Source organism: Benincasa hispida, chromosome 6, assembly GCF_027475165.1.
Source record: "Benincasa hispida cultivar pf3 chromosome 6, pf3_genome.v1.1, whole genome shotgun sequence".
Taxonomy (NCBI): Eukaryota; Viridiplantae; Streptophyta; class Magnoliopsida; order Cucurbitales; family Cucurbitaceae; genus Benincasa; species Benincasa hispida.
Genome location: NC_143483.1, coordinates 11837885 through 11853928, shown reverse-complemented (window position 1 = coordinate 11853928; position 16044 = coordinate 11837885). Strand labels below are relative to the sequence as shown.

General features: G+C 35.3%; 2 protein-coding genes across 2 annotated transcripts; both read left to right on the top strand.

Moving 5' to 3' along the window:
• The first annotated feature begins 405 nt into the window (after positions 1–405).
• On the top strand, positions 406–5307 carry AO (L-aspartate oxidase). The gene is made up of 8 exons (XM_039034897.2): positions 406–856; positions 1353–1493; positions 2267–2621; positions 2732–2974; positions 3158–3214; positions 3327–3407; positions 3771–3832; positions 4090–5307. The coding sequence occupies exons 2-8, from the start codon at positions 1360–1362 to the stop codon at positions 5096–5098; spliced, it is 1941 nt and encodes a 646-aa protein (XP_038890825.1). The 5' UTR covers positions 406–856; positions 1353–1359; the 3' UTR covers positions 5099–5307.
• Positions 5308–7606: 2299 nt separating this feature from the next.
• On the top strand, positions 7607–10616 carry LOC120079521 (GDSL esterase/lipase At3g27950). The gene is made up of 5 exons (XM_039033731.2): positions 7607–8251; positions 9213–9413; positions 9546–9718; positions 9814–10081; positions 10168–10616. The coding sequence occupies exons 1-5, from the start codon at positions 7984–7986 to the stop codon at positions 10410–10412; spliced, it is 1155 nt and encodes a 384-aa protein (XP_038889659.2). The 5' UTR covers positions 7607–7983; the 3' UTR covers positions 10413–10616.
• Positions 10617–16044: the final 5428 nt, after the last annotated feature.

The window sequence follows — 16044 nt, the reverse complement described above, 5'->3', positions numbered from 1 at the left end:
GGATTTAAATTAATACAATTATTAGTTCAAGATTTTAATTTATATAACTTCTAAAGCCTAGAAATATAAATTGATATTTACCTTGATTTGATATATGTCAATTAGCATTCATTTTATCAAATAAAATTTAAACTCGTTATCTAAACTGAAGTTTTTTACTTTAAAAAAATAATGATGACAAATAGAAATAAAAGAAAAATTTATACCTATTTGAGATTTTAAAATCGTTAAAAGCATTTTTGTAATTTTAAAATCACTTTAAAATACACTTTTAGTCACTAAAAAACAATTTATTTGTTAAAGATCAAAATCGCATTCTCTCGCCCAAGCTATTTCTCTCGTTAAAAAAGGGGGAAAAAAAGTAAAGAAGCTTTTCTTTAAAAGTCTGGTTGAACAGAACTAAACAGAAGAAAAGAACAGAAAAAGACGGCTCCTTTTTTATTTTGATTCTCAGTGAAAAGGAAGACGACAAGAAAGATGGAAGGCAAAGCTGAAGAAGAATATGGCATTGGGGAATTGGGATTGTTGCATTTAAGAATGGTATGGCGCCATTTTTATGGGTGTGGCGCATCGAGCAAATAGTGGGCAAAGTTTTGTGCGCCTCTGCTTCTTTGCCATTCCTTTCTCAACTCCATTTCCCCTTCCACTCATTTATTTTCTTCCCATTAACACCTGCAATTTCTCTATCCAGAAGATTCTCGAAATCTCTCTCTCTCTCTCTGTTCTTGTGTTTCTCTTGTTCTTCTTGTTCGTTACGTTTCTTGATTGTCTCATCAAGAACAACAGAACCCATATTGGGATTTAGCTACCATCCCTTTTAGCTGTTTGATTGAACGTCTTCTTGCAGTTTTCGCAGGTAATGATAACAATTTCATCTGTGTTGAAGGAAATTTGACTTTTCCATGTCCACCAGATGCATATCTGTTTTAACGCTGTTTAAGCTCGGTGGATGTTGATTTTTTGGTCTTTGGAATTTCTGTTCTTTTTTCCTTTTTTGGTAGTTTTTCCAATTTAGAGGGGTCGAGATCATAATTACTTGAATTGGGTCAGTTTCTGTATGAATTTCAAAGTAGAACGCGATGTGGGTTGTGGGTAATTTTAGGGGCTAAAGAAGCTCGTGAATGAATGGAAGAGGTGGTGCATGCAATGAAGAAAATTAGCTAAACCGTGTTTTCATCTTTTTAGACATTTAGGATATTTGCAAGTGATTAAGGCTCCCAATTGTTTCTTGTTCTCTCTTACGTTTCTCTATGAACCGGGCGTATATCACTCAGAATCAAATAAGATTTTGAAATGAAGCGTCTTACTGAAAGCACAGATGCATGACATTCTTTTACCCTTGTTGGCTGCAGGGCTACAATGGCGATATGTATACCTGTTGGGAGCTGCAAACTGTTCTGCCGGGCGGTAGACTGGAAGGGGCAAGGTTGTAGAAGAGCCCAATGGGATGCTAGTATAGCTTTTAAAAGATGCTTGCAGGATGAGTTCTCAAGGTAGAGGACATAGATACCGAACATAGATTATCATGAATTAAAATATTTCAAAAAAGAAGTGGGAAGAATTTTTCATGTGACAAATTATGATTAGGCAATTTGGTGAGATGCAGAAAGATAAATTGTAGTTACTGCTTTCCTGCCTGGATCACTTCTACCATTTTGTCAAAATCATGTTTGTTTATGGGGTCCAGCTGGAAAATAATTGGATTTCACAGTTCTAAAGTTGATATTAGAATTGATCCTCCAAATATAATGGGGTCACTGGTCAGGGAGTGACTTTTCTGTCCACTAAACTTTGACATTACACTAAAGAACTTTATATAAGACAATCTTTTGGTTTTTTGTTTGATACTTTTATTTTCTCGTATCTGGTTATGCTTGTTCGATGAAATCATAAATTGTTGCATCTGTTATGTTAGAATATGGACAAATTGAAATCATAAACTGTTGCATCTGTTATGTCAGAAGATGCACAAGCACATCAACAAACTGAGAACAATTTTGATTTGCTACTATTGTAAGATGAATTTTTGAGATATGTGTTCGTTTTCTTGTCCTATAAGCAAATAAAATATGTGAAGAATAGAATTCTTTGTACATACGAAATAAGTACTTCATAGTGGGATGCAAATTTCTACTTCTCTTTAGGCATTTGAAGATATTAGGAAGACATTTTCGTGTGTTACATGGGTAGGCATTTAGAATTTTTCACTCTCTTACAGTTTAACACCATGGACTTCATTTTACTTATTGTTTGGCACATTATCCAGGTCATGTGGGTTAAGTAAGTTCTCACATGTACAAAGAAGCAAGACTTCCCAATCTATAATTAATGAGAAATGGAGAACTCTGACAGCAGTCACTTCAGCATGCTTGAGTGACGGTTCAACAAAGTCTTTTGATTTTGTTGTTATTGGTAGTGGAGTTGCTGGCCTTCGTTATGCTCTCGAAGTTGCAAAGCATGGATCTGTAGCTGTGATCACCAAGGCTGAGCCTCATGAGAGCAATACGAATTATGCTCAAGGTGGTGTTAGTGCTGTTCTTTGTCCTTCAGACTCTGTTGAAAGTCATGTGCAGGACACCATCGTAGCCGGGGCTCATCTATGTGATGAGGAAACAGTTAGAGTACGTTTCTATTTTCCATCTTGTATACCATACCTTCACACATTTTGAAAGTTCATTAGCTTTTTTTTTTTTTTTTCTTGCTTTCATCTGATAATGCCTATTTTCTTTAGGTTGTATGTACAGAAGGACCTGACAGAATCAGAGAGTTGATTGCTATGGGTGCATCATTTGACCACGGGGAAGATGGTAATTTGCATCTAGCAAGGGAAGGGGGACACTCTCATTGCAGGATTGTTCATGCTGCAGATATGACTGGAAGGGAAATCGAGCGGGCTCTTTTGGAGGCAGTTGTCAGGGATCCTAATATTTTTGTGTTTGAGCACCATTTTGCAATTGACTTGCTTACTTCCGAGGTTTGCTTTTCCCTGTTACTATCAATAATAAATTTTTTGTTCTAATACATTACTCTTGTTTCTGCTGAGTTTAGCAATTGTATTAGAATAAAATATGAGAAATTTAGACATCACAGAAATATCAAGAGTACAAATCGAATGCTTTAATTGCAGTAATGTGAAATGATGATGCTAATATTGCAGGATGGTTCTGACATAGTTTGCGTTGGTGTTGATACTTTGAATGCTGAAACACTAGAGGTGATATCTCGAGTCATCCCCAAACATATTCAAATTATCAGGACACAGTTTAAAGTCATAAAACAATTCATATATTCCATCTTTTAATTTCTTTCCTTTTGTGTGCCTCCAGGTAACACGGTTTATTTCAAAGGTGACTTTACTTGCCTCAGGTGGAGCTGGTCATATGTATCCATCAACAACTAACCCCCCGGTACCTTTCATTTCCCAATCTAACCTTCTAAATGAAACTAGTTATGTCTATTTGAGTTAGAATCTACTAGGACTATTATTAGAATAGAAGGGGCACAGTAGTAATTAGCCAAGAACTTGGTAAAAAATAGAGGGATGGGAAGAGATAGTATTAGGCAATTATTTGGTAGTTCAGATTTGGATGATCTCCTCAAGAGAGGGACTCTCCAAGTACCTCCAATACTTGAGGTTATTGTACTTTTAATTCTTTTCTTTTATCTTTCAATACCGTTATAGCTCATTGGTTCCCATCAGAACCTTGCATGCAGTCAAATCTTGTATGGTGGATATATTTTCTCTAATGTTGGTCAACATCTGCTTGAAGGTTGCCACGGGAGATGGAATTGCCATGTCTCATCGAGCTCAAGCTGTAATTTCCAACATGGAGTGAGTAACCGTCTCAATCATGGTGATTTAGTTTATGCCTATTATTATGATTATTGCTGAATTTGGTCGATGGATAAAAATACAAAATACATCATCTGACATTCCTAGCATTTCTTCGACTTTAGAGGATGCAGGTGTAGCTTTGTTCATGTGACATTGGCTAATTTTTAGTTATGTTTCATTTCCTGGGGTGGATTTGGGGAATGATTAAGAGGATGATAGGAGTTATGGCTGTAATATTTTGTTATCTAATGCAGATTTGTGCAGTTCCACCCAACTGCCTTAGCTGATGAAGGCCTTCCAATCAGACTAGACAAGCCAAGAGAAAATGCTTTTCTTATAACTGAAGCCGTTAGGGGTGATGGAGGTATCCTGTATAATCTAAGTATGGAAAGATTTATGCCATTGTATGACGAGAGAGCTGAGCTTGCCCCGAGAGATGTTGTGGCTAGAAGCATAGATGACCAGCTGAAAAAGCGAAATGAGAAGTATGTGCTCTTAGATATCAGTCACAAACCCAGGGAAAATATTCTCTCCCATTTCCCCAACATTGCTGCTGAGTGCCTCAAACATGGTTTGGACATTACATGCCAGCCAATCCCCGTAGTTCCAGCTGCTCATTACATTTGTGGAGGCGTTCGTGCGGGGCTTCAAGGGGAGACTAATGTGCAGGGTCTATATGTTGCAGGTGAGGTTGCATGCACAGGGTTACATGGAGCCAACCGTCTAGCTAGCAACTCATTGCTCGAAGCTCTAGTTTTCGCACGAAGGGCAGTTGAGCCCTCTGTTGATCATATGAAGAGCTCTAGTCTTGATTCTGGTGCCTTAAATAGGTGGGCTAGACCTTTTGTGCCTACGTCCCTTGGAAATGGTTTCATGAGCAGAATCATATCAATGACAAAGGACGTAAGGAAACAGTTACAACTAATCATGTGGAAGTACGTTGGAATTGTTCGGTCGACCACCAGGCTCGAGACTGCAGAGCGAAAGATCAGTGAGCTAGAAGCAACATGGGAAGAGTACTTGTTTCATCAAGGATGGGAGCCAACCATGGTGGCTCTGGAGGTTTGTGAAATGAGGAACCTGTTTTGTTGTGCGAAGCTGGTCGTAAGCAGCGCCCTTGCTCGGCAAGAGAGCCGTGGACTTCATTATACAATCGATTTTCCTCATCTTGAGGAGAGTAAGAGGCTTCCAACCATCATATTTCCTTGTTCACCCACCAAGAGTACATGGAGCTCAAGGCAGCTTCACTGGCAACCTGTGTAGTGTAGTAGTAAATAATGATGTCTCTGCTTATAGCAAATCTAGTGCTGCCTAAATATTTGTATTTATAGGACAGAATTATCATTCTTTTGTGTAGTCTCATTAGCCTAAGGCTACATGTCTTGTATGCACTTTGCAGCATTTATTGCATACAAGCGTTGTGCTGCTCAAAAGTTATAGATTTGTAGGGAGGTTCTTCTGGTTGGCAGTTATTATTTTGTTTGTCTTTCTAATCGTAAGATTGTTTCAGTATTAACCTTGAGGATAGTTAGTTAATTGGTCTGAATAGGAACATGATTTCAATCTAAATATGCTAGGAAAAAAATATTGGACTATAGTAGGGATCAATGATGTTTTTTAGAATTCTTTCCATTTTACTCGATAGTATAATATTCTCAAGATTGTTAAGTATTATTAATTTACTCTATATTAGATTAATATTTAATTTATTGAATTTTACTTCTGTGTCATAGCTTAATTTAGACTTGGCGAAATGGCGAAATGGCTAAATGAGTTGGAATTGGGAGAGTGGCGAGCTCCACCGACTAAAAAAAATATCAAAATTCAATCAATAAAACACTTAAATGATTAAAATAAGTTATGCAAAATATGTCAAATGATAAAGCTTTCCATACAACAAATTAGAAGTGGGGAATTCGAAAGCTTGGTTATATTTCCTTGTTTGCCTTATTAATTTGTTAAAATTAAACTAATTAAAAATAAAAATCAATAGTTTTTGAGTAAAGCTTATGATAGGGTGGAGTAGTGTTTCTTGGGAATGATGATGATTGTTACTGTTAACTTTGAATGGTAAAAAGTTAAAGGAAAAAGTTGGACTAATAGAGTTGCTTAACCCTAAAGAATGAACCTGAAATCGGTCCAGAACAAGTCCAAGAGAGTTTTTACAAATGAGCCCAAAAAAGCCCACTTGGTCCGCCTCGATCTCGGAGGCTGAGGCCGAGGCCTATCTGCCCCATAAAGAGAGGCCAATCAGGGTTGACCCTCTTAGTTGGAACATCTATAACAGCCCAATCTAACTCTTGAATGTTCGATTTCAAAAGAGGAAAAAGAAATAGAATTCCTAATCTGAAAGAGATAAGGAGGACCTCTAAGTTCAGTTATAAATAGAGCATGGTAAAAGGTAAGTTCAACTCCTCCCTAAAAACTACTCGTTTGACCCATTCAAAATATTGACTCAAGCATGAGAGTGTCTATGACAAACACCACAATAATGTGTTATTTTCTTAATTTTAATTGTTTTTGCAGATAACATCTTCTCCAAATTACAAATTCACGATTGAAAGCACGTGACAATCCATGAGATTATTTGACCAGATTTTACCACCAACCATGATTAAGTTGGGGTTTGACAAGAAGTTAATTGATTTCATCCTTAAGTGGTTTTGTTAGTGGGGAAGCAAGAGGATCAATTATCCCAAACAAAGGGCTCAAACAGGGTATCCTCTTCGCCCTATCTATTACTGATTATAGCTGAAGCTTTTTCTCATTTGATTCAGCAAGCAAATAAACATGGTTTGATTTCTCATCTTAGCATTGTGTTTTGTAATGCGAAGGAGTTGTAGTGTATTAATTTGAAGAATATTCTCCATTTATACGAACAACCATCAAGGAACCACAATTGGAAAAATGGTCGAAAATAGTCTCCTCGAATTTTCACTTTTCAAAATTAGCAACCTTTATAAAAACTCATTAGAATGTATCTTCTTAATACATCTAGTTAGATTATACATTGAGATTCTATTACTCTTTTTCAAATATTATGTAATACTTTCAAATCTTATATTCATTATCTTTATCGAATATTATGTCATATATTTACTTAACTTTTTAAATTTTTAGCCCAATTTTTGTTCTTCAATTATATATGAATTTCCAAATTATCCGATGATTTTCAAGTGATTGACTTGTGATTTTTAAATTTTGAGAAAGATCAAATTTTACAGAAAAAATAAAAAGTAAAAAAAAGTAAAATATGAAAAATATATAGAAACTCGGTGTTAGTATGTCTAGAAATTTACTGAGAAATCTCAAATATATAGGATCTCGTGTTAATCTGCCCAAGATTTTATCTATTTTCCATATCTTACTTTTTTTTTTTTTTTTTGCAAAATTATATCTTTTCCAAAATTTAAAAATCAAAATACAATCAAATCAGTTGAGACTCATTTGGATAATTGGTAAATTCTAACTTAGTACCTTTTGAGATTCTAAGAAGAATTGCAATCAATTTTTTTTAAAAAAAAATGTTAATTTCGGAGAGTGAAAACTTGAAAATACTATTTTAAAGACTAAATTTAAGATTTAATGAAACTACGGGAACAAAAATTGAATAATCGAAAGTAGATGAATTAAAAGCAAACAAATTTCAGAGTAGGGTGTAGTTTAACCTTTGTTTTTTGTTTTTTCTTTTTTGTTTTTTGTTTTTTCTTTTCTTTTGTTTTTTTTTTAAAAGAAATTATTTGAAGTTCCTTGCTCGAGAATCGTTGTATTATGTATAAAGAGCTGGTCACGGGTTGGGTTCTTGAGCATGTTCCTGGGAAAGCCAATTTCTCCGCCATGATCAACGATAAACAATCCCTGTCAATGTCATGTGCAAAGAAGATTATCATCTTCATAAAAATCCAAACATTTCTCATACTATATGAGAATAAAGCCACAGCCAGTGCCGTCAACGACAACACTTTCATAGAACGACGCTGAAATGACAAATTTCAACCCCACCAACTTGTCGTACCCTTTCGCTCAAATCCCACTTTCCCCTCATTTCCTCTTACTCCGCTTTCTCTTCCCATTTCCCAAAATGGGTACGAAACCACTGAAAATCTAAGCTCCCACGGATTGCTTTTGCTTTGCTCTGTTGCAAAATCATGGACCCACTGAAGCTCCGCCGTGTGTTGGTTTTTCTATTTCTGGGTTTTGTTGGATGGCCGATGTCGTTGATTGGCGCCGCCGCTGGGGGCGGTGGGGGTTCGGGGAGTTGTCGATTTCCGGCAGTGTATAACTTCGGTGACTCGAACTCGGACACTGGAGGAATATCGGCTGCATTCAATGTGATTCAATCACCCAATGGCATGACCTTCTTTGGACATCCTTCTGGGAGGGCCTGTGATGGCCGTCTTATTGTAGACTTTATCGGTAAGTAAGCTACCAAATTCTCTCATATATCTCTGTTTGTGAAGATTGTGCAGAAATTACTATCTGGGTTTGTAAATTATGGTTCAATAACTTATGTTTGAGCTCTTAAGATTAGTGATGGTCTTTGATTATTGTTTAGATTGTTGAGACTTGAGGCCTTTCAGTATAATTTAGTTTAGAAGTAAAACCATGCCAGTTTAGATACAATTGCAATATCAAACTGTTGAGAGAATTACAAATAACAGAGTAACATTGAAGTAAATATTGAGAAGCAAACATCTAAACAATATCTTGCTCTCTCCAAGAAGATTCAAGACCTAAATAATATCTCGCTCTCATTACGGAGATTCAAGACTTATGTGGTGTGTATTGAATTTCTTTATATTAACCGTCGGTGCGGTAAATATTCTCTAGTCTATCCAAGATTCAACGTTGTGTAACTCAAACCACTCTACACTAAAAAGTTGAGCTCAAATCTTCACAACTAAGAACACCCTTCTTTTGACCAATTGCTCAGTATTCCGTCTTGTTGTGATGTGAGAGAATTGTAAGAGTTCTATTTATAGTAAAAATTTAGATTCAAAATTTAATCTATAATAAATAATATTTTCTTTAACTAATCTCCAAGTACGTTTTTTTACATAAAAGGAAAGAACTCTCTCTTTAACTCAAATGAAACTCCAACTTTAGAAAAGGTTATTAAGAACACAAACTATCAGTGTCATTCTGTTTTGAAGCCACAAAGACATTGTCAGTCTTTTGTTTGGTCTTATGTTAATTAGGTCAAACAGGGCTAGGATTTTGACCATGAAGATGGCTTATAATACAATTAGTACATTCAAGTATTAAACAGAGTGAACTCTGAAGCATCAATCAAGATTTTCTGTATTTGGCAGCCTTCTTTAGGCTGTGAGTTTGTCGTTTTCAGCTCTATCAACTGATGTACCTGATTCTTTTGCAGCTGAGAAGCTGGAATTTCCTTACCTGAGTGCATATCTGGATTCAGTAGGAACAAGCTTTAGGCATGGAGCTAATTTTGCAACAGGCGGTTCGTCGATTCGTCCTGGTGGTTACAGCCCTTTTCATCTTGGCCTCCAAGTGTCACAGTTCATCCAATTCAAAGCCCGCACCACCTATCTATACAATAGACTCCAGTCCAACAGTTAGTTTCTCAATTCTTATTCATTACTCTTTGCACATTACACGGACCAAACAAAGCTTCATCTCTTTGTTGTATTAATTTTCTCATATTATGTCTTTAACAATGACTATAATGTTGGTTACTTGGTGACAGACAAATCTCTACCTATCAAAAGCAGCATTGCAAGGCCTCAGGAGTTTTTGAAGGCGCTATATATGTTCGATATTGCACAGAACGATCTCTCCTATGGTTTCCAACACTCATCTGAAGAACAAGTTAGAGCTTCCATTCCAGATATACTAAACACATTTTCTGAAGCTGTGCAAGTAGGCAAATTCTAAATCACTCACTTAACAATGCACATAAACACTTCAAAAACTTAAAATGAAAGCTTTGATGTTCTTTTCGGTGTATGTTTCAGCAAATATACAAGGAGGGGGCAAGATATTTCTGGGTGCATAATACAGGTCCAATTGGATGTCTGCCTTTTGCTATTTTGGATAACCAGAGGCCAGGTAATATAGACAGCATAGGCTGTGTGAAGAGTGCGAATGAAGTCGCTCAAGAACTCAATCGGCAACTTAAGAATCTGCTATTAAAGCTAAGGAAAGAGCTTCCTCTAGCTAGGATTACGCACGTAGACATGTATTCAGCCAAATATCTTCTCGTTAGCACAGCGAAAACTCAAGGTTGTTTCTTTTTTCTTAATATCGATATGAAATATTGATTGGAAGAAAATGAAAGAGGACTGATTTTACCATTGAAATTGGTGCAGGTTTTGTTAGTCCAGTGAACTTTTGCTGTGGGAATTTCCATGGTTTTCACATTAACTGTGGGAAGAAAGAAATTGTGAATGGAACAGTTTATGAGAATAATCCTTGCAAAGATCCATCAAGGCATATTAGTTGGGACGGCATACACTACTCTGAGGCTGCAAACTTGTGGATTGCTAACCACATTTTGAATGGCTCATTTTCAGACCCACCATTGCCAATTGACAAAGCTTGTCAAAGCTCCTAATAATGTATGATAATGACAGTTTTAGTTTGATGAATTTTCTTGTTGATTCTTGTAGAACAGTTGCTTCAAATTTAGTCAGCAATCTGATCAGAGAAGCTTTGACTTTGTCATTTGAGCACAAAGCTTGTCAAAGCTCCAATTAATGCATGATATAGCCACACTTTTTGAAAATAATATTTATGGTCCTAATTGATTCTCCTCTCATTTTGCTTTTGTTTATTTTGGACTTCTTGTCATCTATTATTAAACACTAATTTCTTTACAATATACCAGTGTGTACAATATTCTTTTGTCAAGGTTCAATACTCTTTGTTGTGTTGGGCTTTCTAGGTTTCTAACCCATATTCTATGTATTCTAGTGAGTATCGAGTTTGAAGATTCAAGAAAACTATTATATAGTCGCCCTAAATAATCACTCAAATTAGGGGTGTTTACGGTTGGTTTGATAAACCATAGATCGAATCGAACTGCATTTTCATCCTTGTTGAATCAACCAAAATTGAAATTCTTTCACTTTTAGTTTTTAAACCAAATCGCCTTGATTTGGTTTGGTTAAAATCGTTTTTTTTATGCAGGTCAATCTCTTTCCATTTAAAACAACTCAACGTTGCTTTCATTGCATCAAATTTCTTTAAAATTCAAACAGTATGAAATATATATAAAAATTAAACGAATACTGAATGAAAAAAAAATAAAGTTCACTATCAGTATCTTAGCAAATGAAAAAAAAAAAAAATTTAAACTATTAAGTGTAAACTAGGAAAAAGGCATAGATCATCATTAACTATAAAATCCTTTACAATAATCTCTTAGGCATCTCACACTCAAATAACAAAAACGAAAAGAACAAAAAAAAAAAAAAAAAAAAAACACTTTGGAATATATAGATTTAGTTTATGTTTGAGAGTCCTCAAAAATACTTTTATTATGACCAAAAGCACTTCTCACTCAAACTCAAGATCATCATCATATTTGAAAGCAAGTAATAAATGTTTACAAAAAGTCAAAAGAACTTGAAGTGCTTTACAAGAAACTACAAACAAGAGTGCTTTTGATATGTGTTTACAAAGAAAATAGTCAAAGCAATTTTAAGAATATAAAAAGCAAACATCAAGATAATTTGTCCCCATAAAATAGGTTTTACTAAAGTGCTTTAGTACTTTTGTTAACATTACTTATTTCAAAAGAATACCCAAACATACTATTAGTTTTGCCATATCAATTTTGTGTAAAATTCTTTTGGAGTGTGTCATCCCAGAGTGTTTATTTATTTATTTATTTTATTATTAATTAATTATTATTATTATTAATTTCCATTCCTCTCCACATTAGGGCTCTACACTACAATGCAAAAAAGGCAAGCACAAAACCACATTAGCCCTTAAAACAAATTCACTTTTAGGGCAAGCATGGCTTCAATATGGACTTTGTTATTTCTTTCATTATTGTTATTAAGATTATATTACAAAATTCATTAAAAATTATATCCTCATTATATTTATTGACATTTCATAGAATCAATAGGGCATGTGGATATGGAGTTATTGTTTTGGTGATTGGTTTCCAAGCAAGAGAGAAGGAGATATGAGACCAATAATCTCATGGGAAAAAGAAAATTCCCTTAATCAGCTTGTTCTTTTCATTACTTTTTCTTCATGGTATCTTCAAAGAAGAACCTCTTCTAGTCAACATTTTTCTAAGTCTAAAGAACTCCCTTTGACTGACCAAAAAGAATAAAAAAAAAAAATACCCTCCTCTCATTAGCTCGAGTTTTGCATTTAATTTTCAGGTGGTTCTAAGTTTTCAATATTTTTACACACTTTTACCTTTGATTTTTTTTTTTTTTTTTATTTTTTATCAATGCTAAATATTGTCTTTGGAATCTATTAATTTTAATAGTGACAAAAAATTAATGAAAATTAATTAATAGATATTCAAACAAAAAAAAAATAAAAGTAGGAATTTAGTAAAAAGTCAAGGTTAAAAGTATAAATCTTCAAGTCTAGGGACCAAATAGATACAAAAACCAAAACTCACAAGTAAAACTGTAACATTATGAAACTTACGAAATAGAAAAAGTTAAAAACCCAAAAAGTATTTTTTTTAAAAAAAAGAAAAAGAAAACTAATAGCATAAAAAATGTGCTATCTAGCTCCGCTTAATTCGGGATTGTTCTTGATTTTATGTGTTTATTTGGCGATTTTATAGGTTTTGAGCATTTAAAAGTAGAACAGGACATTACTGACAAAATAGAGCTAAAACAGGTAAAAACGGAACTTAATCACATCAATCGGGAAAGAGAAGGCCAAAATGACCAAAATGCTATCGGAGGTGCAGTGCACAGTGTAGTGGCGCAAGCGTCCGACGCTTTTTCCAATAACACCGAATTTGGTGCAGCACCACGACACTTCGAATTCCAGACGCGTGAGGCTTCCCGTCAGCTCCGCGCCGCTGCACCCTCAATACCGCGACATTATGCACTGTCTATAAATATTTTCCTTCGATTTTAGGTTAAGGGAGGAGAGATCAACCCACTTTTACACTATTAAGCTCAATTTCAGCCATTCTTGGTCGAAACCCATGAAATTTCTTCATGTTTTGGTCTGAAATTTTTATTTTGGCGCTGGGATTCATGTACTGATGAACGACTAAATGCCAAAACGTCGTTTTGAGATTTGTTGGGCACTTTCTATGGTTTAATGAGATTTTTCTTGTAATGTTCTTAAGTTCTCTGTTTATGTGTGTTTTCTATTCCTTTATTGGTTCTCTGTTTATGTTTGTTTTCTATTCCTTTATTTAATTTATAGGATGAGTATGCATATAGATTTAATTGACAACTAAATCATAAATACTTGTATGTTCATTCGTACGCTATGTATGTTATAGTTATCCGTAATTACATCAATAACATACTTAATTTGAATAGCAATAGGTTTTAGTTATAGTTATGGTTTTGATTGCTAGTTTTTCTAGGATCACCCAGTAACAAAAGATAATAAAACCTAGGGGATAGTGCATTGGGTTAGATTTAGCAAATTTGATCTAATGTTCTAATCAATCCAAGTGCTTAATGCGATTAATCAAGTGAATAGGCTTGTATGACAACACTTAAATTTAGGAATCGATATATGCGCTGATTTTCCTTATGGTGTTTGTCTGATTTTTCCAGACATTTGATTAGGCTTGATAATTAGATAACCCATGCACCTTGCATGATAATCAATAGAAAGTCCAACAACCTCTAAATCAGCAAAGGTAATCTCGTGTATCTCTCTCAATCTATTTTATTTTATGTACTTTAATTTTATGCAATTTAATTTTTTTGTCAACTCAATCTCAAACCCTCCTATTTTTACTACCATTAGGACTGCTTATTAGTTATAATGTTTGATTGAGAAAATAAATATTATTTGATTGGTAGAAAGCCTTGACAACTTTTTGTTTATCAAGTTGGCGTCGTTGCCGGGAAGCCAATTAATTTCTCTTTGTTAAATTTCTCTTTGAACTTTAAAAACCCGAAAAATATTTTTCTTTTTCTTGTACTACTTGTTTATTATGGCAGATGAAAAATGCATTTATTATGGCTTCATGCGAAGCAAGCTGCTCAACAGAAATAAGAAGAGGTAAGAGAAATTTGTGAGTTTAAAAGTCAAGTATCTGAACTAATCTCTTTTGTTTGGGATTTGTCTACTAGGCAATTGTAGGATTTCAAGACATGCAGAATATGTTTGCTTCAAGGTCACACTTTCAAAACATGTCCTCAACTATCTCATGGCTCGGTGTGTAATGCCTGTTCCCCCTGGGAGTTGCCTAGCCTGATCTGGATGTTGATGCATGCTTCTTCCACCCACTCATGCAAGTCTTTAAAGGAACTGGCTATGGATCTTTCTAACAACTCTCATGAGTTTTTGCAAAAGCTGCATGAGTAACATGAGTTCTTAAGCTTATAGCAAGACAATCTTTATTCCGGATCTGAGACTAGAACTAATTTGTAGAGTCTGAGTGACCTTGTTGCTCAGGTGGCTAAAATAGTTAGGAGGCTAAATGAGCCCTAGCTACCGTCCTCTAAAACTAATGAGTTGTGCAGCAGTGAGGTAGTTGACATCGACTACCAAGTTGAGCAACTGACTTCTCAAACTATAGGCTAAAGTAAGATGATTGAGAATTTTATCATTTATAAACTTGCTCAATGTTCTTTTCAGTGCCTACAGGAATCTCTCGAATCTCACTTAGAGACCTAAACCTTTTTATAAGTGGTGGGTGACCTAATCGTTCAGCTTGCAAGTTTTGTATCGATAATGCAGAGTCAACCAGAGTTACCCATTGTCCGTGCCATTGAGGCTGAATTCCTTGAGGGATTTTATTCATCAAGCGATGACAAGGCATACCTTCTATAGATGAGAGAGTTAGAGGCTGCAAAGCCTGGTATTATTCTTCCCTCTGACATCTTTTTTATTTTAGAATATTGCTCATCTCATCCTCGCGAATTCAAGTCTTTGTTTTCAATTGAGTTAGTCGAGTCTAATTTTTTTTTTTCTAGAAACACAAAAATTCAAAAGTATTTCTGGCTCTGGAGCCCTTGAATGCTTCAAAAGCTTGATTCCCTTAAGTAGCTTCATGCATTCAAGGAAGAAAGTGTTGGGGTTGATGCCCTAAACTTTTGTTGCGTCTTGTAGTTTGTAAACATTGTATTGAACAAATGCTTGTGATGCAATAATATATGATATTTTTCTTCACTATTGTCTATGAAAAATGGGATGTTTTATTTGCTTTACCACAAACCAATAAACTAAGATCCCTAGTTATCATTGTAATTTAAGCATGTATGTGGAGACATACAGGTAGATCATGTCTTAAGTGATAACCAAAATGGTTTGTAGTATGTGGATATAGGAGGGAAACCTTATCCTGGTAACGCTACGAATGCGGCCTGCTTTGTAGAATAGTTACAAGTGTTGTGAATTGCTATAGATAGTCTAATCCTGATCATTCATGTGAAGACATGCGAACGGGGGCATCCTATACAAAGGAGTTTGTATAAGACCGGACCACGAAGTGTTATAGTCTCGTTATATAACGCCGTTCATGACAGTGATGTCACTTCACTAGGATGACCATAGGTAACATGACCTCAATCCTGAGTGAGTTGGAAACTCCTGCTTTTGAGGGCGATCATTTGATTTATATGGGTGCGAGTGACCAGATTATCGACTCAAACCTACCACTTTGGGGATTCTTCTGATTTGGGAGCTCGTAACTCAATTACACAAGATGGAATTCACTCCTTCCCTGAAGCAAGGGTAAGTAGATAGATTGCTTCTTTAAGAGCTGATTCCGGCGTTTGAACGATGTGACACCACACACCTTTTCATGGCCCGAGAGGTGTCCACACATAGTAAGACTATGTTGTATTGTTCATTAGAGGGATATGTGGTACTTAAAGAGTTAGATGTAACTACAGGGGAGAAACGGTAAATTGGCCCAGCTGTACTTACGAGCATCTGTGAAGGGTTATTGTACTGTTGATTGGTTATATCCGATGGACACAGAAATATATTTGTGGTGAGAAGAGTGTAGCTGTTGGTCTTTGGTGGAATGTCTGACAATTAACGGGTAGTGGATCTCATGGCTA